Raw genomic sequence first — 20,952 nt, 5'->3', positions numbered from 1 at the left:
GGAGCAGCCCCGACCCCCGCGGGGGAAGAGGGGCGGGCGCGGGGGCGGCTCTAGGACCCGGCGGCGCCGCGGCGCGCCCGGCCCCGCTCAGCCCCGCTCCGCGCCGAGCCGAGTCGAGCAGAGCCGTGCCGAGCCGAGCCGAGCCTAGCCGAGTCGAGCCGAGCCGAGCCGAGCCGAGCCGAGCCGAGCCGTGCTGTGCCGTGCCCTGCTGTGCCGGGCCGTGCCGCCCGGTTCCGCTGCTCTCCGCCCCGCGCCGCCCCTCCGGGGGGCCGAGCGGCGCGTCCACCTGCCGGCCCCGCCACCCGTCAGTCCCGCCATGGCGCTCGGCGGGGTCGGTCGCGGCGCGGCGCGGGCCGCCTGGCCCCGGCTGCTGCTGACGGCGGCGGCGGCGGCGCTGGCGCTGGCGGGGCCGGCGCTGCCCGAGGTGCTGTTCCGCTGCCCGCCCTGCACGGCGGAGCGCCTGGCCGCCTGCCCCCCGGCCGCCCGCCCGCCCTGCCCCGAGCTGGTGCGGGAGCCGGGCTGCGGCTGCTGCCCGGTGTGCGCCCGCCTGGAGGCCGAGGCGTGCGGCGTGTACACGCCGCGCTGCGCCGCCGGCTTGCGCTGCTACCCCGACCCCGGCGCCGAGCTGCCCCTGCAAGCCCTGGTGCAGGGACAGGGCACCTGCGCCCGCCGCCGCGACACGGCCGAGTACGGCGCCAGCGCCGAGCGCCCCGCAGGTGAGCAGTGCCCGGCCCCGGGCACCGCGGGTCCGGCACGGCGCGCCCAGAGCAGCGCACCGGGCACGGGGCACAGAGCGCTCGGCACTGCGCACCGGCCACCGGGGACCTGGGGCTGGGTGGGGACCGCCCTCCGAGCTTCAGGCACTGGGGACAGTGTATCGAGCACCGGGCTCCGGGCACTGGGAACAGTGCATCGGGAACCGGGCTCCGGGTACCGGGTACCGGGGATAGTGCATCGTGCACCGAGTACCAGGCACTGGAGACAGTACATCGTGCACCGGGCACTGGGGACAGTGCATCGTGCATCGGGCTTCGGGCACTGGGGACAGTGCACGGGGTACTGGGTACTGGGGACAGTGCACCGAGCACCGGGTATGGGGCGCGGGGCACCGCGCACTCGGGACCGAGTGCCGGGGGCAGCGCCGGGGCGGCGGGGCGCCGAAAGGTCCGGGGGACAAAGGAATCCTAAAGGGTGACCTAAAGGGGGTCCTCCTGGGGAAGAGAGACCCCACGCGAGGGCAGGGAAGGGGAATCCCTGCGGGAGAGGAGCGAGAGAGTCTAGAGAAGAACAAAGGGGGCAGGAATGAGAAGGGCGCTGAGGGGGGATGAAGCATGAGTGCGTTCCTGGGCGTGTGGGGAAAATGAGCTATTTGGGGGTGCAGTTACCCCGGGGGTTAGAGAGGTTTCCTTGTCAGGGGACAGGAACCCTAGGGGTCAGTTGTAACGGAGTGGGGATGCAGGGACTGCTCTGCGGGGCAGGCTGGAGGTTGGGGTCTTCTAGTGAAAAACCCCCGTGGGGACAGATAAGGGTGAAATCTGGGGAGATGCAACTGAGGGGCAGAGGAGTCCTTTGGGGAGCAGAGGAAAGTGGATGTTCAGATTTGAGTTTAGTGGAGGACTAAAATGCCTCTGAAGGGTGATGGATGCCCCAAAGATACGGGAAGAGGCAGAGTCGGAGGACCATGTGCTACCTGGTGGGAAGGGGGTGGCTGAGGGACTGCAGGAGCCCTGCTGTGTGAGAAACCCGTTCCTTATAGCTACCCTCCCAGCAGAGCCCACCTTGGAGGTGAGGTGTGCTCTGCCAGCTCCCGTGGGGGTCCTGGTGCCCTCAGGCCCTCCCTGGTCCAGGCACTGGGTGCAGGGAGAAGAGAAGCGTCTTCCAAGGGCACAACCGTGGGGACAGGGACACCAACAGGCTCCTGACCTGTTGCTGTGATTGCTGTGGGAGGAAGCGCTTCTGGGGTTGCCGATACAGCAGAGCTTGGTTGTATTAATGCCTACTTCCCTTGCAATCGGCTGCAAGCTCTTTCCCGTTCCGTGGGATGTTGAAAATTGACAAATCAAGGCTGGAAATAGAAACCAGCACTTTCTCCTTTGTAATCGCCCCTCTTTGACTTCTGCCTCCTTGCTGGTTTTGCTCCCCTAGCTATGACTGAGGCTCTGACCCTGTTTGCATAACTAGTTCAGCAGCACGACTTTAAATTCCCTCCCTCCCCTCTTGAGGCTTTATTTAAAAGTGCTCTGAACCGGGCTGTACCTCTTAGCTTCCCTTCCTGTGAGGATGGGAATGTAGCCGGGTACCTGTGCACACTACTTCGGGTACTTGCTCACACTGCTCTGCTCAAGGAGGAGAGATGGAGAGAGGCAAGTGAAAACAAACCAGCATCAGGGAAAACTTTGCACGTTGCAACCTGCTGCTTCATGCACCCAGGCTGTGACTGCTTCGGTCCTGACTCCTGTCCCTGCTCCTTTGCCCAGCTGTGAAGGGCTGTGGAGAACCAGGAGTCCGGAGAACACGTTGATGTGAAATATTCCTTGACTATGGAATATGAGTGTCAAGGGAATGAATTTTACACTCTCCAGAAGAAGCCAAGGGCATTTCGATTTAAGGAATCTGGCACTGACTTCCAGGCTTATGCTTTTACAAGAAGTTGGGGGGGTGGAGGGCATTGCACTGATGGGCTGAGAGGTGATTTTCTGAGTCAATGCTGCCTTTTTTTTGTAATGGACTTCATTGAAGAATTATATTAACTTCACATGGTATTTTGCTTGATTTTATTATCTTTATTCCTTTACAATTGGTGTGATTTATTTGACTGTATCTCTGTGTGTAATACACACAGACATAAACAGCACAGTTTAAGAACACTTTAATGTATGCAGTGCTCTGTAATATCCATAGGGGGTGACTAATAAAAATACTGGCACATCCCTAACCAGCGTGATGTGAAACATGCAGCTGGAATATTCACAGTTGAGCATGTCTTGGCAAAGGAGCTTGGACATCCAGAAAAGGTTTTGCTCTCTTCAGATTACAAAACTTTTAACAGGTTGTTGTAGCCATTAGGAAAAAAAACAACCCAACCAAACCAAAATAACCAAACCCATAACAAAAACAAAATCAGAACCTGCCAGTTTCACTTGATACTCTTCAGACTCACATCGTTGCTCCCATCTGCATTGTGCTTGCTAAATGTATAGGTGGGACTGTGAGTTTGCTTTTCGTTTTAAGCAGTGACAGGGAAAGCACTCTGGCACCCAAAAGAGCAGGGACTGGAACTTGCTTTCAAATGCTGATGTTAAGCCACTTTCAAGAGTGCCCCAAGAGCAGGTTTTTGCCTGCAAAAGGCAGGTGTTGAGGTTTTTTTGGTGTGGTTTGTTTTGTGGTGCCTTTTTTTTTTTTTTTAATATGCTTAAAGGTATTTACTCTTTTTCCCCTTTCCAGCTTGAAAAGGCTCCTTTGGCTGATTCAGGACTGGAATGCAGAGCTCGTGCTATTCCTAAATTAAGAGGTTGGCAAGTTTTTTTGTCTCTGATGAGAGGCAGAAGGATTGCCCAAATGAAACAAGGAATAAAACTCTGCAAATTCTCCTGCTATGGCTCCAGCATTGTTTAGTCTTCCACTTAGGTCTGTAAAGCCAATCCTGAAATGGTTGTAGGCGGAAAGTAACATAAACCACCATGTAGCTAGGAAGCTGGGGATGTTGTTCATTGCACAAGAGGCTTTGGGTATTTTGGAGATGTTGGGAATGTTGGAACAAAATAGCAGCAGTCTGTGGAAATCAGTCTGAGAACTTCTACCCCCTCCCCTGGGGAGGCGAGTGCATCCACTCCCACTAGTGGTGGGAGAGAGACAGAGGTTCAGCATCTCCTGGGATCAGGGCCTCTCAAATAGTCTCATACGCTCCTGCACCACACTCCTTCACAGTTTGTTTCAGGTCATCGTGTAACAAATTGACATACTGCTGCTGACTGGAACCGCCTGACCTGGGGACAGAGGGCTGTTACTGTGCACGCAAAGCTCGCAGAGATCGTGCCAGTCTTGAGTGTGTTTATTCTCCAGCACCTCAGCCAGATTATCAGGCTGTTTTGCAGATGAACTAAATGATGTGCCCGAGGTCCTTCAGGACACAGGGAGCAGCGTAACAGCTGTCTTTTCATCGTGTTAGCAGTCTGTGTCCTGACAGATAACGTCCCAATCGCTATAGCCATCTTCTATTCAAACACGCCTAGGGTGACCTAGGACCAAATGGGTCCTGGAGACACCATGTGCTTTCAGAGGCATTTTAGGTACCATTAGGTCTTTCAGCCTCTCCAGTCTCAGCCGAAGAGTGGGGCTGCTGCCTTCTGTTTTATCCATTATGAACTGGAATCAGGAGCTTGTGTGGTGTTTTCCAGCTCTCAGCGGCCATGTCCTTCTGCTGGGTTCAGCTCTCACCTTCTGTCAGAATAAGCTGGTTCAGAAGCTAGTCCTGCAGCAAGCCAGCTCCAGAAAACACGTTTCAGATCAATGACTTGAACCGGCTCAAGGTGCAGCAGGGTGCCCAGCAGGGTGACAAGTGCTGCTCTAACGTGGGAACTTATGCTAAGGGGTGAAGCAGGGCAGATCTTAATGATGTCAGCAGATGTCCTAAATATTCTTGCCCAAGTTATGAGAATAGCTGAAGAACATCTATCTTCTCCTAATGGAGAAAAGATCCTAGGAATAAAACTTGTTCCACTCTGAAAAAAAGTTTTTGAGCCACTGTTCAAAGCTGACCAGTTCAGGGAATTTTTTTCCCCTTTGACAGTGCAGTTCAGTTGTGTTTGTAGTACTGTTTATTTTGTTGTTGGGATACTTGTACTAATTCAGTGGGGTCTGCCTCAGAACTCACGGCTAGCTATTGAGTCCTGCTTTGGAATCTCACTTATTTATTGAAACAAATGTGGTTTTTTTTAGTCCATGCCAGTGAAAAGTAACCTTTCCAAAGGGAAAGAGAGCTGTGCAAAGAATGTAACTGCAAGCAAACTTGAACTTAGAGGGCTGGGGTTGCCTTATTCACCTGATCAGGGACTGCACTTTGAAATCCCATGATACAAAAACAGTGTCAAAATAGCTAACTGTTAAAAGCACAGCTTCTTTTAGCATCCAACTAAAATCCTTATTTGGGTAGCTCCAAATGCCACACATCCTTTCTTACGGGTCAAATGTCAAAACCTTCATTTCCCCTTGGCATGCAGCTGCTAAAAGACAAGTTTAATGTATTGCTCCAAAACACAGAAGACTCTGAGGTTGAAGGTAGCATAATGTAAGTGGAATTTTAACAGCAACTTGAAAACCATGCCAGTAATGCTATGAATGCATTTTTCATGCCCACTGAATTGCCAGGAAGACTTCTGCTTTTCTCCTGATTTAATAAAGAAATGAAGCCTCCGTCATGATCTGCATGTGCATGTGTGTATCTGTCCTTCTGCCCCCACAACTTCTGACCCTGTCAATCAAGTTGGTGGATCCAGCGCAGCAGTGGATGGGCCTGAAGGCACTGTGTTGCTAAAAGGTGGGCCAGGGGTAGAGGAGAGCCAGACTGGGATTGTCCATCCCCCTCATCCTATGCTAGATGCCTTTTGAGACAGAAGCACAGGAGTAAGAGGGAGTTTAGTTACAAGTGCAGCAGCCAGGTGTTCAGTCTGGCTTATGCAAGCGTGGGTATTACCAGACACCAGAGAAGCCAACTGCAAGAACCAAATCCACAGCAGTTTGTTAATATGTCCATAGCCACTATAGTGTCTCTGCCCAGGATAAGCTGAATGCCTGCAGAGCTCCTTGCCTTGGAAGAAATTATTAAAAGTGAAATGCAATTAGTAACAGCTGTGAGGATGATAAGTGAATGAGAAAACCACACAGCTCATCTGTCCTTGCTGTCTCTGGGGCTTTACCAGTAGGTGGACCAGGTCTCCACACTCCTTTGTGGTAGCTGTGTCTGGTCAAGAGCTAATCTGGTTGGGCCCTATCATCTTTTAAGACAATAAATAACACCTTTGTGAAGCAGCTTCTTGAAAATAATGCTACCCTCTGCCTCAGTCCCACTGGTGTTTGCCATGGTGGGAGTGATGCTGGTGTGAAAATGGTGTTTTGGAGGGAGAGGGAAGCCTGGGAAGATTTCAAGGCTCTGACCCAAAGCAGAAATGTGTTTTCGTGCTGTCCCTTGGCAAATGATCTGTTTCCTTCTTGCCCTTTGCAGTTGTTTCCTTTCCTCTGGATTTCAGGCTCATACTCACTGAGTATGGTATTTGTCAAGGGAACAGCAAGAAGCCCTGTCTGTGAGAAAGTCCATGTCGTTTGTTTTATCCACATCCAGGAATTGAGCCGAGATAAACAATTCAGAAGGCAAAACAGTGAAAACTGGAATGTGAGAGGTGTCTTTGTGTATGGCTCTGTATTAGACCTGGCTGCAGTATCAGCTGGGCCTAATTTATCTGCCCGATGGGCAGCTGTCGCTGTTACCCACAAACACAACTGTATTTGTGAAGGCAGGGTTTCATCCCAGCAGCCAGCAGCACTCCAGTACCTGCTTTTCCTGGTCACATGTTCTTCTCTAAGGAGCTAGGAGGAGGAATAGTTTCCCTGGTGGATTTTTTGCATTTCTACTTGAATTGGACAATTCCAGCTTTCTGAGCATGGTCAAATCTGCCTTCCCTGCTGGGACTGCGATTCTTTCAGGGAGGATCGTTTGCTTTAGGCAGACAGAGTAAGAGGAAGGCCAAGGTAGAACGTAAAGATACTTTGTAAAGCATTTCTGTTCCAGAAGCAGGGCTGAACTGGGGGTTGTACTGAGTGTCCAGGGATACATATTCCTGTTTTCTTTCACTGAATCAGGGTGAAATATGTTGCTGTGATCCTGTGACTGCTTAGCAGGCCCCTTCTGTTAGAGAGATGCAAAGCCATTGCCATTGCATATGCTCCCACTATCATCGCTTCCACCTGTCTTCATCCCAGCTGTCCCTTGGGGAGGTGCTGCTTGAATCCCTGCCCATATGAGGGTGTCCTTTAGGAATAGACATTGAACACAGTGGGCTTGGCTTTCCAGCTTGTCCTCGCTGTTTCCATCTGCCAAAAGGGGCAGGTTTTCCAGCGTTAGTCCCCCACGTCTTCCCGTGGGAGGGACCTGTGTTACACATGTGCACCAGTGCACCAACGTGGTGCCTCATGTGCCTCAAATGCTGTGGGATTTGGAGGCTAACCATGGTGCATGGTCCTGGTGTGGACTCGTGAGAAAAGGAAAAATCCTTGCTGGTGGTCTTGACATACTGTGTAGATTATTCTTGGTTGCTGAGCTGATGTCATGGCAGTCATGCCCCACTCCCTCCCTGTCCTGGTACACATCCTCATGCTCTGTTGTACAGGTCTTGGATTTTGTTTGGAACCCAGCTGAGCCATGACAGGGAGTTAACCCAACCAAGTCTTCGCTTTTCTGGAAGGATGAGTTTTCTGCCAATTTATCAGATTGCAAATGTAGTATTATTATTTCCACAAACTACCTTCAGCAGACTGAGTCTGACTGAAACATCTTTGCCTACTTGCAGAAGTCACTGCCAGCAAGATGGGGGGTGTTTCTCATTCACAAACTGGCCAAGCGTGACCTCATTAAATGGCAAGTTGACACCTAATTACCAGAACACATGATGCAGTGGCTATCCTAGGCAAAGGCTTAAGAGATAGGGGTTAGTGCTCAGTTATTGGAGCTTTGCTGCAGCCCAGCATTTGACAACTTTTTGTAACTGCATTATTGATTGATTTCTGCTCAGTGTTTTTCTCCACATGTCATTAACCGTCATACCAGTGGGAAGATAAAGTCTCCTGCTACATCAGCTTATGGTAGAAATAAATTGTTTAATCATGTACCTTTCTTATGGACTGAAATACTGGGAAACATCAGGTCACTTATAAGCCTTAAACTATTCTTTGACATTGCAGCTTTTATTCTGAAGAAAGCTGCACTGTGCCTCTTGGCTGGTAAGGGAACAAGTTCACTGCCTGGTGCTCTCTGTAGTCAAAGATCCCATTAATTCTGCCGGCTGTGAGGAACGATTTCTTGGTATTTCATTCTGGACTGTAATTGAGAGTGACACAAAGCACTGGTGGGAATTGCGCTGTGTTGAAATCCCTGCTTTTTCTTACAATTTTCTGCAGATAAATCAGCTCAGGTAGGATGAGGGGATTTCTAATGCTCTGCCCTTGAAATTAATAACATTTTCAACACCTTACTGACTGGAGAATATTTTAGAGAGGAGTTTTTGTGCCTCCTTGCAGCTTGTCCTTGTAACTAGGTGATGCGGGATGCCTACAACAGTGACACACAGTGCATTGCAGTCACTTGCATGACAACATCTATGGGAGAGTCTTGTAGTCCTATAATGTCATGGAAATTCATGAAGCTTCACCCAGTATTTTTGATTGAAACTACAGCAAGATTTCCCCATAAGATATTCCTTTTCAGACTTCAGCCAGAGCAATCCCTTCTTAGCTCTTCTGACTAGTTGTAGAAGACACAGTCCAAGCTAATGAATTTCTCTTGGCTTGGTGAGGAGATTGTCTGAAACCTTTCCATGTTTTCTTCTTGCTGTTTTCTAACTAGAAAAGGGTGGGTAGCTGACATCCATCTCTCAGCAGTGCTTGCTGGGATGAGGAGGGAAAGAGCAATGGTTGGCCATTGTTGGGTACCTCTTCCTTTGGCCACAGTGAACGGGACTGCTTCCATGGCTTGTGCCATGCTTGTTAGAAATCCAGGTTGTTATAGATAGTCCATTATAGAGAGCATTTGGGGCAGAAGATCTGTGTTTCTGGCGGTGTTCAGGGAATATTGCCATTCCTGGGACTGGATGCTGGGTCAACAATAGAGATACTATTTAGAGGCTGGCCCACCAATCCATCACTGAATTTAAAGAGCACTTCAGAATTGGGAGAAAAAAGTGAGACTATGGCAAAATGGTGCCTTCTGGCACAACAGGTCATCTCCCTGTGGGAATTCTGAGTCATTTTGTTGTTGATTTTAGTAACTAAAATAAGTTTATTCTCTGCTTTTTTTCCTTGCCAGACCCCACAGACCCTGTCACCCTCAGCTTGCAGGGAGTGAGACAGATTCCATTAATTCTTGTGCATTATTGAGGGATTTTGGTTGATTCTTGGTCTAGGGGCACTGGGAGGAATTTGGCATGGAGCCCTCTGAGGTAACTATCTTGTCTAGTAAAACTTGGGCTGTGGGAGTTGGTGTGAGGAAATAATAACATCCACTATGGTTTCTGCAGCCTCTGTCCTGGGGGCCGGTTGGGTGTTGCAGGAGGCCACAGGAATCCTGCTTGTGACCACAGCCAGATTAATTGCCACATTTGGCAGCTTTTCAGAAGTGAGGAATTTGTCCACTTTCACAATAATGGCTAGAAATTCCACATGAATTAATTAGTTTTATTATGGGACTTGTCCTTCCTGCTCCTCCAGGGCTGTCTGAAACACTGAACTCATTACATGAAGAAATGAAAATAGTACTAAAGCCTTTGTGAGGAAACACACAGAGTATACTGACATCCTCCACCAGACATGCTTCCCAAGCTGTGGCTTTTGGCTAGATGAGATCTAAACTCAAGTTTTAGATCAATTGCAGCCACTTAAGCACCCCAGCCTGCCCCATGAGGGAGTCCTCTCTCAGCTTGTTGTTCCCTGCTCATCTCAGCTGTTCATCTAGGCTTCTTAATTATTCCCACAGTTTCAGTTTGATGCAGTGTTCAAATCTGACCCCTGGATGTTGCACAGCGGAGACCTTTAGTCTCCTCTACCCATTAGAATGGGTTTCTTACCTTGCAGGGACATTTGCTTTTATGGTAGTGAAGTGCTTGGAAATACCCTTGGGAAAAAGTGCTCTGCACTTGAATTTTGGTCAAGGGTATGCCATAAAAATGACAGCATAGGACTTTGGAAAGGTTTGATTGAGTGTACTCAGAGTAATGTTAGATTGAGTAAATATTTTGGAAGCCCAGAGCTGATAACTTTCCCTTGCTTACGTTTGTGGGGAGTCAGCCTGCAGAAACTTACCACCTCTCAGATGGCTTTTAAACAAAGGTTGTCCATGGACTCAGTGGGCTTTTATTTTAATCCCTTTTTAGAAGTGCTGATGTTGTCTTGAGGTTTGCCTGCTGATAAGGGGCAGGTGTGCAAAATGCACACTGCTTGCTGGTAGTTCCAGTGTTTGCTTTATGCATATTGATTCAGATACTTGTGTTTGCACAGGGATTCTCTTTTTGAGTCTAACCCCTCCTTTCTGCTCAGCCCCACCTTTGTGAACCAGGCTTGACTTTTTTTCCCCCCTTGTTTTGGGTTAAGTGAGTTCAACCTGAGAAAGCTGACCAGTGAGGAGGTGAAGTTCCTGCAGGTCCCATCACACAGAGTGGCTTGGTTGGTGCTCAGCTCTGTTGAGAATTGTGACCCTCATCTTGCAGGGACTAAGGCCAGCTCAGCTGACAAAGGGCCGAAACACAGTTTTCAGCATTAACAAAATGTGCCCTGTAAAAAGAGTAAGAAATGAAAATGCAGACATAGATTCTTCTAATCTCAGATGGCTGGAAAGCTTTGGTCTTTCTAGTAATGTTTGTTATGGATTTCAGTTGCTGCTGTCCTCCATTTTTCTGTTTATTCTTTTTATCAGGCTGGTTTCAAGGATTTGTTATGTTAACTCCTGGCCATTAAGTTGCTCCTGCACATGCTGAAACTGACCTTTGCAAATTCAGAACACGCTGAAAATGCTTGGGCAGTGGAGATATGACTGGGCAGTAGACCAACCTGGCCAAAGGTCCATGACACCCGTAATCCTGCCTTAGGTGGTAGCCAGCAGTGCACAAATTGGGAATTTTGAAAAGAGTGTGGAATGAGCCTTGTGAGGTGGGAACAGTGCTATGGAAACCCATAATGCTGCCGATACCACTCAGCCCATGATTTAAGGGATTTCCAAAGCACAGCCTGGTCTGCCGGCTGCTGCTTCTGTGTTGGGAGAGCTGAATTCCAGCAGTGGGGCTTCAAGTGCTGGGGAAAGCAAGCAAATCATTGCCTGTGTACATCACTGCTGTGTCTTGAGGCTTTGGGATAGGAAGAACTCCATGCACAAGACCAATTTGGGGTTGCTTCTACAAATCCAGTCAGCTACCTGTTCTGATTTCCTGCCACCTTGTGTGTCCTGGAGCAAGAGCCGTGGTGAGAAGGGAGGTCCCATCACTTCGGTTGTGCCCAGTGGAAGCACAGCCCTGCCCAGATGTGGTTTTATCTTGAGTTACATGCTAGGAGAGCTCAGCCTCCAGGTTGTCGTTGTTGGAAGTATTGTGTCCCCTGGAGCTGATATGTCCTAGCAGAACTAAACTGTTTCAGCTGACCTCAAAAACTGAAATACAGTGGCCCCCATAAACATTTAACTGAGTCTGTGGTTTGTTGTAGGGTTTTTTTTTTTTCCCAGTTCTTCTCTTTTGCTTTTCCCTGCCTATGTTCGGAATGCACATTCCTTCCATGGCATCCTGTGATGACATGGCATTTTTGGCAGTTAAATTATGCATCTTGTTTATCTCCTGTCATCATCAGCCATGTTAAAGACTGACATCAAGCTTAGTGTTGAGTGTGTGAATGCTCCTGTGGGAACATTTACACCCCACTGTGGGCTGCCCACTGCCATACAAACCACATTCTGAGAATCTTTGTACAGGCTGCGTTAGGCTATTGCAACTCTTCCGTTGAAGCAGTGGACTTTCACTGAATTTATAAAACCTTTTAAATGGGGGAAGTTACCAAAATTTTGCCCAAGAAAGAGCTGTGGATGGGTGGGACTTCAGGCTATGTGGCAGAAAGAGCCTGCAATGCAAGACTGCAGGTTAGTGCAGTCACAGAGTGACGAAGGTAACCTCTGTGAGCAGGGGCAGACTGGCTGAGCTTTGGAAATCCCTGAAGTCGCACTCTGAGCGGTGTCTGCGGAATGTCTGCCTCCAGTACCTGGCGCTTGCTTGTGCGAGGTGCACAACCTGCCTTGTACTGGAGTAGCCTTCAGCTGGGCTGCTCTCCTTTCTCCAGCTGTGGAAGCATGCATGGTGCCTGGAGGGCATGTAGTCAAAGCCTGGCAGGGATTAGGAGATTGCAGATCAGATACTGCGCCCGTGGTGGATCTGGGGAGCTCGGCTAGGTGCCAGCTCCGACGCCATCGGGTAGGGTCACCCATCATTGCATCTAAAAGTGGAGCAAATGGGACTTCCCCATCCTGACGATGGTGAATAGCTGTGTGAATAGCTGTATTTCAGAGCCAAAGAAGTGGCGTCGGTTCCCCTATGCCCTGAGCCCTGCTGGTGCAGGCCAGTTCTGCCATCCTGTCCTGGCTGCCGTGTCGTGGATAGAGTGGGGCTCTGCTATTTTCAGCTGGGTTGCAGGTTTGCCCTTTTCCCAGATAGAGACATGCATCTGATTTAAGGTAGCCAAGGCACAGAGTGAACGAGGCTGAATCTCCCCAGTTTCCCCCCAGAGTCTCCCCCCAGTTTCCCAAGGAGCCAAAGCAGGGACCGCAGGAGTGGGTTTAGACACCGAAGTTTAAGCAAACGTGTTACAATGCTGTCTGGAGGTACTTTTGTCCAGGGGCTTTCCTGTGGAGAGACGTACTCGGGAAGAAGAAATAGTAAGTGACTAAATGTCACGGTTACACTCCTGCCATCTGAAAAGAACTCCCTATTTTCTTTTGGCTGCGAAAATTAACTTCCCTTTCTCTTCCCCGAGCGGGCGAGCTGGCTCCCGGTGGCCGTGCCCCCGTGGCGGATGCACAGGACGGTCCAGGTCAGGCTGAAAGGAAAACTCTCCAACTGGGGGCTTTTCACTGTTGTGCTCCTTTCTAAAGAAAATGCGCAGGGCTTTTCCTGGCCCTTGTGAAGGCCAAGATGCAGGTTTGTAGCTGGAATAGGGTAAGCCTGGCCTCATTTGGGAGCTCCTCTGGGTTTTGAGCTGCTCGCTTCCCTTCTTCATTCCCGCTGAGCTGTGTGGGGTGGGGGCTGGCATCCGGCTTTTTGTTATTCATGTAATTAATCCCATCCCTCCCCCCCACTGTGGTTCTGCTGCCCCCAGGCACAGACTGGCTGTTTGGCCTCTGCTGCACTGTAAAAGCTCCACCTGGAAGTCTGGGAAACTGAGGCAGGTTCTCTGGGTGTGTTGTTCTTGGGCATGCTTATCTTTTGGTCCTGGAATACTCAGTAATGGGACTGTGTCTTAGGAGAGTTTCTTAGATTGAATAGCTTGCTATTTCCTCCACTGATGAGCACTAAAAAAAAAAAAAAGATGCTATGTGTTGCCTAGTTTAAAGATGCCAGGGTGGGGAAAATACTAAAAAGGCTCCAGTGCAAAATTCCCCGGGATTTTTTTATTTTTTAAAAATACTCTTTGCAATAGAAGAAGTCTGGGGTTTTTTAGGATGAGAGCCTGATGGGTAAGGAATGATCCAGCAGCTGCTGCACCTGGGAGAAGTCAAGAGCTTGGTCTTAACTTGCAAAGGCTTTTGTGGGCCCTCTGGTATCTCCTTAGTGTTGAGAAGAAAATATGCATCGTTATACCCTTGCTGATCATGTGCATTCAGACTGGCATATTCATCCCAGTCCCTCTTGTCTTCTTCCTTTGCTGCTGTTTTTTCCCTAGAGCCCTGTACATTTTTCCCATTGCTTTTTTTTTTGGTCAACAAGTTTATTATTTTCCTGCTATAAAGTTCTGCATTCTCTTTCTTCTTGTATTCTCTTGCTGCATTTCTGCCAGCCTCACCTTCTCTCCCCTTGCCTGCTCTCATATTTACTTTGCATATTTTTAGCAGGGTGCTAGAAGGATCATTTTGACCTGTCTGGCTCAGTGAAGACCTGCTGAAACTTGCCATTGATCCAGAGAGACGAGCCGTCAGGGTATATCCTGCTGGGGTGGGAGGGTTAGGGCAGAGCTCTGCATGAGCATGTCTGAGAGCTGTGGAGGTGACACACTCTGGGTTTGGAGTATGATGGAGTGCACATGTTGGTTCCTGCTTGGGACCGATAATTTTGGTTTGGCTGCCAAACCACAAAAAAAAAAAAAAAAAAAAAAAGCCAAATCTAAGGTTTTATTCTGGTAACTTTGAAATACTGGCATTTCTCCATGGGAACACAAAGGAACCTCAGAACAATCTTGCAAAGATATTTAGGGAGACCAGCAGCTAAAAAAGTTCACCACTTGAGCACCTTTGAAGAAAGCAGAGGGAATGAACATCCACACTCTCAAGAGCAGTGTGAAAGAATGTGTCACCAGTTTACCCACTGACCCAGGATGTGTGAAAAGTCACCCCAAACTCTTCCTTTGCCTGACAGATGAACATAGGCTGTCTAGGCTGCTGCACTGTAACTCTTGGGTTCTGCCAAATGCTGACATTTGAGTTGGTGTACGCAGCTGATGGTGTTTGGGGGAGAGCCTGGAGGAGCACAGTAATCCCGCTTGGCTTGATGAACCTCCCGAGCAGCAACTGCAGGAGCTGAGCAGGATCTCTGGCTCAGTGGGTGTGGAAGACTTTAGTCCCAAATGGCCAGGCTCTTGGTGGCTTTCAGTTTTTGCTGAAATTGGACCATAAACATACCTCCTTGGTGGAGCTGCTGGCATGCAGGCTCTCCTCCACCCAACTGGCCCCAGTACTGACCGCAATCTTCTATTTCTTTTCCCTCTAAAAGAACCAAAAAGAACCCTTAGGTTTGACCATAAGCCAGCCTTTCTGACTTGGTTGCTGTTACTGCTGTGATTAAACCCAAACAAAACCAAAACCTGGAATGTTTTCTATATGTCCAGTTTTAGTTCCTTTTTTTCCAGGTCATCAGCCAACCCAAATGGCCCCAAACAGACCCCAGGTGTTTGCACTGTCCTGCTTTTCATGAAAACGCACCGTTGCTTTATAAAAACGTGCAAGACTTTGGAGTTTTCCTACTTTCCTACTTGGTCTCTTTCTCAAGGGAATTTGCAGAGAGATTGCCTTCTCTGTTGCAGCTGTACTGAGGTGTTTTCGTCCTGGCACTCTCCCTCCAAGGTGGGGCAAGGAGAGGCCATCAAGAAGCTGTGGAGAGAGCAATGTGACTGTGAACTCAAGTGGACTTTGGAGCAAAGCTCTGTAATGAAGTTTTCTGGGGGTGTTTTTGGCCTTCTGGATGGGTTAAATGTCTGCATCTGTAGCCACCCCCTTTCTTCCCTCCTGCAAGCTGATCAGGGCTTTCAGCCCATCCCAAACCTGGGGCTGGTGCTTGCTGTCACGTAGTGTGATGCAAATCCAGTGCCTGAACTGCACTTGGACCAGCGCCCATCCAGTTTCCAGTGGATGTGGGGTGAAGTCCGCAGGAAAGTTTTCCCAGATTTTGGTGAATTGAGTGACCATCATGGCATGCAGGCTGAGACATGTGGACCTTTACCTTTTTTTCTCTGGTTACCTGGAGTGCTGTCTTTCTCCTCAGCATGCAAATTCCTCTCTGCTTTGCATTTCTCTTAATTCAGACAGGTGCAAATCGCTCTCCTCCTCTGCTGATATCCGTTTTCTGACTTAGCATTTCTGCTGCCGTTGAGTTCTGGCCTTCATCCTTTGGGGGCTGGCACCCACTGAACCCAGTTGAGAATGTGGCCCTTTGTGCTGGAGCTGCTTGCAGAAGCTGGGGAGCTTTGCCTTCCCTGCTGCGAGCCTTTTTGGCTGGAGAACGCTTGCCCTTTCCTGGTGGGGAGGGATTTAGGGGTGAGGGGGAGGTGAGAGCACTCCTTGTGCTGGAAGAAAAATGATGAATGACTCTCTTGTGCTTCTGAACAAAACCAGGAAATGGGGGGGGGGAGCAAAAAAAGAGGAAATGAGAAACAGTAAAGAGGCCTCCCCCGCCTTCATATAAGCAATCACTCCACAGCATCTGGAGCCCAGTAAAAGGGCTGTTCCCAGGAGACCTCACACTTGCCAGCCACACAAATCTCCTTTATTGCAGGCTCCTGGGGCTTGCACCCCCACATACCTCCTTGTGCCGGCCCTGCACCCAAAACCAGCCTAGCAGAGTCAAAGTGAAGCTCGGTTTCCATGGCCATCGACACCAGGGATGTGCGTGTGGCTTGGCTGGCAGATCACAGTCTGGATCCATCCCGAGGATACGGCTGTGATGCTGTCAAAGCAGCTGGAGCACCTGCACGCTGTTTGTGCTGGCACGCTGCCTGGCAGCAGCAGGGCACAGACAATGCCATACTCTTATCTGGTGTGAAATCTGCTGGAGTGGAGTCACCTCTCCTGCCCTCTCCTCCAAAATTGTTTTGGATGCAGTAGCAGGGATGAGCATGGAGTGGGTCACTGGCCATCATGGTTTGCGTCTGATTTTAAGCACCTTCCTTTGCTGTTTGTTAAAAAATGTATCTGCTTAATAGGTTAAGCTCTTTCTTAGAATAACCTTGCTGCTGTTACTTGTTTAGTCATTGTCAAGGGGCTTGTTGGCAGTGGGAAAACTTTTCCTGAGCATAGCTTTAAAATCATAATGCAGGTTTCAGAAACACAGACCCTGTGACGGGAGTGGTTCTCATCCATTTCCAGCTGAAGGTGATCACAGTTGATCACTGAGCATCTTCATCATCCCACCTAAAACACTGGCTACTAATTTCGTTGTAGTTCTTATTCCTCTATTGTCTTCATCAAGTCCCGCCTGAATTAATGTGTTAGGTGAGAGTGGGTTTGTCTGTTCGTTTCTCCTTCCTGAGTTGAGAGGAGCTCTTCTTCCCCTGGATGTAAGTCAGTGTGGCTTTTCCAGCTGTTGTCCTCCAGTCTGGAGATGGTGAGTGTTTCTGATGTGGCATTTAGATCTTTCCTGGGAATTTTCAGTGTTCAGGGCTCTGTAGGAGAATTCTTAGTCACAGAAGTAACGCAGGTACTATGGAACCTCTGTGCTGATGGATGTTTTTGCTTCTTATATTCAGAGATTCTATTTTCATCCAGGCTTTAGCTCAGTGCTTGCTCACCTGCTTGTGACCCTGTTTTCATTCACACAAATCTGGAGGATTGAGTGCATTATCTGAAAAATACATTTTCTCTCCAGTGTGGGCATGGGAAGAGAAAGTGTTCTCTTGTGAAAAGGTAATTCATCACTTTGGATATTTGCAAGTGTTTTTGAAATCCCCTCTTATCCTCTTGTCAGCAGAAGGGAATCCTTATCCTTTTTCACAACTGCAAAATCCAAAGTAGTATCTTCAGGTTTTCCCTAAATAGTCAGTGCTGGTGACGGTGGTGATGCTGGGGATTTGGGGCAGTCTCCATGTAAGTTGACCAGATAAGAGAGGAAAAGCAATATTGCTCTTGAGTTTAGAGCAGCTCCTGGGATTGCTCAGCATTTAGAGGAGTTTGCAGAGAGGGACAGTATTGTAAAAACCCTCAGTTCTTCTGCTTGCAACCCACAGGGCAGTGCCTTCCTGTCCTTACTCTACCTTCCCCCTTGTGTTGGGTGTTCTGGGTGCTTGAGGAGGCATGTGGGAAGCCAGGCAGGGCCTCCACTCTTTGTACTGCCTGTGTGAACCCTGGGGTTAGCCTTGGAGTGACCCCTGAATTGCACAGATTTGGAGGCACTGGTCAGAAAAGGCATAATAAGCCCTGTCTGCAAGGTCTGAGCTGTGCTGCTGTAGGCTTCTTAGCTGGAGAGCAATGTTGTGCATGGCAGGTAGCAAGGACAGACTTTGTGTTTGGGACACTAAATGGTGAGGGATGGGCTGGGAGCTGGTTATTTTTTGTTCAGCAGTTATGTTAAAATACGTACTGGAGATGTAGTTCTTTCTCTTTGTGCCAGCAGTGCCCACGGGAGACTGGTGATGAGTGACCAGTCCCTAAAGCAGGGCACCCCATGCCTCCTTTTGGTTTTACACCAGTGATGCTTTTAAAGCAGGGTCCTTGATGGCCAGGGACCGGGGTGTGCTGAGTCAGCACCTGTTGCTGCTGCTGTATCAGACCCTGGGCAGGGGTATAAAGTTTTGGGGATGCCTCAGGGCATGACAGTCTCCTCCTCTGGCTGCCCCTGTGTGAGGCAGACCTTGTGCTCTCATTAACCCAAACCCATAGCATTTGACCCTGGTGAATTTAGTTTCTCTGGAAGTCACTTGATCAAAAACCCTGCATTGGTTGACTGGGTGACTGCTACATTTTGGTCCTGAGCCCTTCAAGTTAGAGGGGTCCACTCAAAGGGAGAGAAATCTTTGGACTCTGCTTCCATGGGAAAAACTCCTGAGGGAAGTCTGACTCCTCTGTGGTTTCCATAACACCATGCTGAGGTGTCTGCGTGTTCTGATGTCTTACTAATTTGCCAGTGATGATTTTTTTTGAGTTATTTTTAACAGGCACATTGTGCAACTAATGGGCTTTTTATTGGTGGTAAACAAGCCGAGCTAGGCAGGAATGCTGCCGAGGCTGGAGTGGCAGGCTTGCCTCTGGGTGCTGGAGAAATAACTTGTTCACTTTTTTCCTTTAAAAAAAAAAAAGAGACAGAGAGAAAACCTGTGGCTCTCCTGCAGCCTGATGCTCCTACCAGCCTCCCCCATGGAAGTAGTGGCAGAGCAGCTGAGGTACATACTCTGCACCTCATGGCCTGATTTTTGGGTCTAAAACTGCTCTCTCCTCTGGTTTAAGGGACTCTAACCTTTGGTGGGAAGACAATGGCTTTGCCCACCCACCAAGAGCTGGGTTGTGAAGGGCCAAGTCCTGCCTTGGCCCAGAGAGTTGCTTCCTGCCAGGCTGTGGCTGGGATGCTTGGGGGCTGAATGCATGGAGCTGGTGGGTCTTCATGTAGGGGCTGCGGAAAACCTCCTGTCTCTTGTTTGATAAGCTGAGAACTATCTGTACACACACAGAATTTCAAAACACTCCTAGAACGGGAGTGAGGTTGGATAGCAAACCCGTGCAGGTACTGCCACAAAGTGTGTGGCCATTGCCAGGAGCAGGCCTGGTGGTGCTAGGTGTGTGAGCCCAAGCCTGTCACTGCAGGGCTGTGCTTGGGCCCTGGGACTCACACCGAGCTCAGAGCTGCCTCTGTCTCTGCAGTGTGTGTGCCACCAATGTCCAGGATAACCTCAAGTGAAAAGTATCAGACTTCAGTGGCCAAGAAAAGAGTGCTGACCTATTTTGGACACTTATTTATATTCAAGTTGCTTCTCTCTGTCTCTGTGAAAAAGCTGTAGTGACTCCAATACTTTAAAAAAATTTTTCCCCTCCCATAGCTTTTGTTTTGAACAGGATATGATCTAGGACTAACATCTGTATTTTCCAGTAGTCAGAATAAATGTCTTATTATCTTTTATTTTTCTTGCTGAAACACCATTTTACAGAGCAGAGCTCAGCTCTGTAATACAGCTAAGCATTTTGTTGCATTGTATCTCAATTTATACAGGTTCTCCTTTTATTAAAAGTCCTTGCTACAATTCATAGGTTTCAGACCAAAATGGAAAAAAAGATTGAAAATATGTTACTGCTGTTTTTGATCATGAGCCACAACAAGAAGTCATCTAATTTAGGGTCAGAAAAATTATGGAAAACTTCGGGGTTTTTTGTTTTTCTTTGTTTATTTGTTTTTGTGGGGTGTTTTTTTTTTTAAGTACTGAAAAGATCTTACTGGTGAAAATGCTTTTGGGGTTTTTTGTCTTGTTTTGACAGTTAGGTATTCTCTATATGCTGCAGCTCACAGTTAATTTCTGATGTTTTGTAAATTGAAACTGTAGTGTCTCTGACAAAATTGTACCACTGGAATAATCATAAAATTTGAACAGCTCAGTCAGTGCAGCCATGTGCGCTAACCCTAGCTGGATACTTGTCATCCTGTAGATTTTAGGACTTGCAATTCTTACTGTCAACAGTAGGAATCTAAGATACTTAATGAGCAAGAAAAACAAAGGCAAATAGGCAAATGCTATGGATATTGTCATCCATATGAGTGATGGTTGTATTAGTCCTTTGTATTCCATAATTTTTCCTATTTTAGGAGGTTTTTTTGTGTGCATCTGTGGTTTTGTTCCTGTTTTTTTCTGTTTTGGTCTGTTTTTTTTGGTTGGCTTTTTTTTGTGTGTGTGTGGTTGGTTTTGGTTTTTTGTTTGTTTTATTTTGTTTGGGGGTTTTGTTTTTTTTTGTGTGTGTCTTTAAGACTCGACAGAGCAAGGGTGAAAAAACTGGGAGTGGTTTGCTTTATTGAAATTGGAAACCCTTTGGCTTCACTAGCCAAGCTTGCAAATTCACTGAAGAGCGCCAGCCTTGTGCTTAACTGGCTGTGCCCTGTGTGAGTGCATCTACATGAAGATCATATGCAACTCCCAGAAGGTCAGTGGGAGCCTTTCCCCATCATCCTTGCCTGCAGCTGGATTTGACCCAAATTGTATCTGAGAAGGATTAGGGAACTTTCTTTGTTACACAGTCGTGGTGTGTGGGTTTTGTGCTTTTGTATCTGTGCTCCTGTCTTCAGAGTGTCTGATGTGAAATTACGAGTTCACGTGCCCAGATAGACACACAGTACCCCCTGTGTGCACTGAAATGTCCCTGTGCATTGATGTGGCTGGATTTGGGACGATCTCATTGCACCATGGCAGAACGGCTGTGCTCGCCCCAAGGCTGATGGCTCTGTGGTTGACATCAAGTATAGCTGCTCCCTGAGCGTGGTCAGACTGCGACTTCCTGCTTGTGAGGACAAGGAGAGCAGGAGCAGAGCACTCATGATACAGCAAGGGAAAAGAGGAACATCAGCTGAAGTCTGAGGTCTCTGATCCAAGACCTTGTGCTGATGCAAAACTGTCCTAAGAAGCTCAGCATCACCCTTAGTAGGAGTGGGATATGGAATGGCCAACTGAATGACTCCATGCTGTATGCTAGGGTTTGAAGTGTAAAATGCTCTTCAACTTTGAGTGGATCATGTCTGTTTAAAGTTGTTTGTGACCCCTGTG

At 48.6% G+C, this 20,952-nt stretch overlaps 1 protein-coding gene across 1 annotated transcript in view; it reads left to right on the top strand.

Annotated features, from left to right (window-relative positions):
* Window positions 1-316: 316 nt before the first annotated feature.
* IGFBP2 (insulin like growth factor binding protein 2) overlaps window positions 317-20,952 on the top strand; it is a 58,755-nt gene continuing 38,119 nt past the window's right edge. The window contains exon 1 of the mRNA XM_017825375.1: window positions 317-716. Coding sequence (XP_017680864.1) covers window positions 317-716 — 400 coding nt within the window. The remainder of the gene's footprint in view (window positions 717-20,952) is intronic.

Source organism: Lepidothrix coronata, unplaced genomic scaffold (assembly GCF_001604755.1).
Source record: "Lepidothrix coronata isolate B3197 unplaced genomic scaffold, Lepidothrix_coronata-1.0 Scaffold118, whole genome shotgun sequence".
Classification (NCBI taxonomy): Eukaryota; Metazoa; Chordata; class Aves; order Passeriformes; family Pipridae; genus Lepidothrix; species Lepidothrix coronata.
The sequence above is the reverse complement of the archived record's forward strand: the minus strand, read 5'-3'. Positions and strand labels throughout refer to the sequence as shown.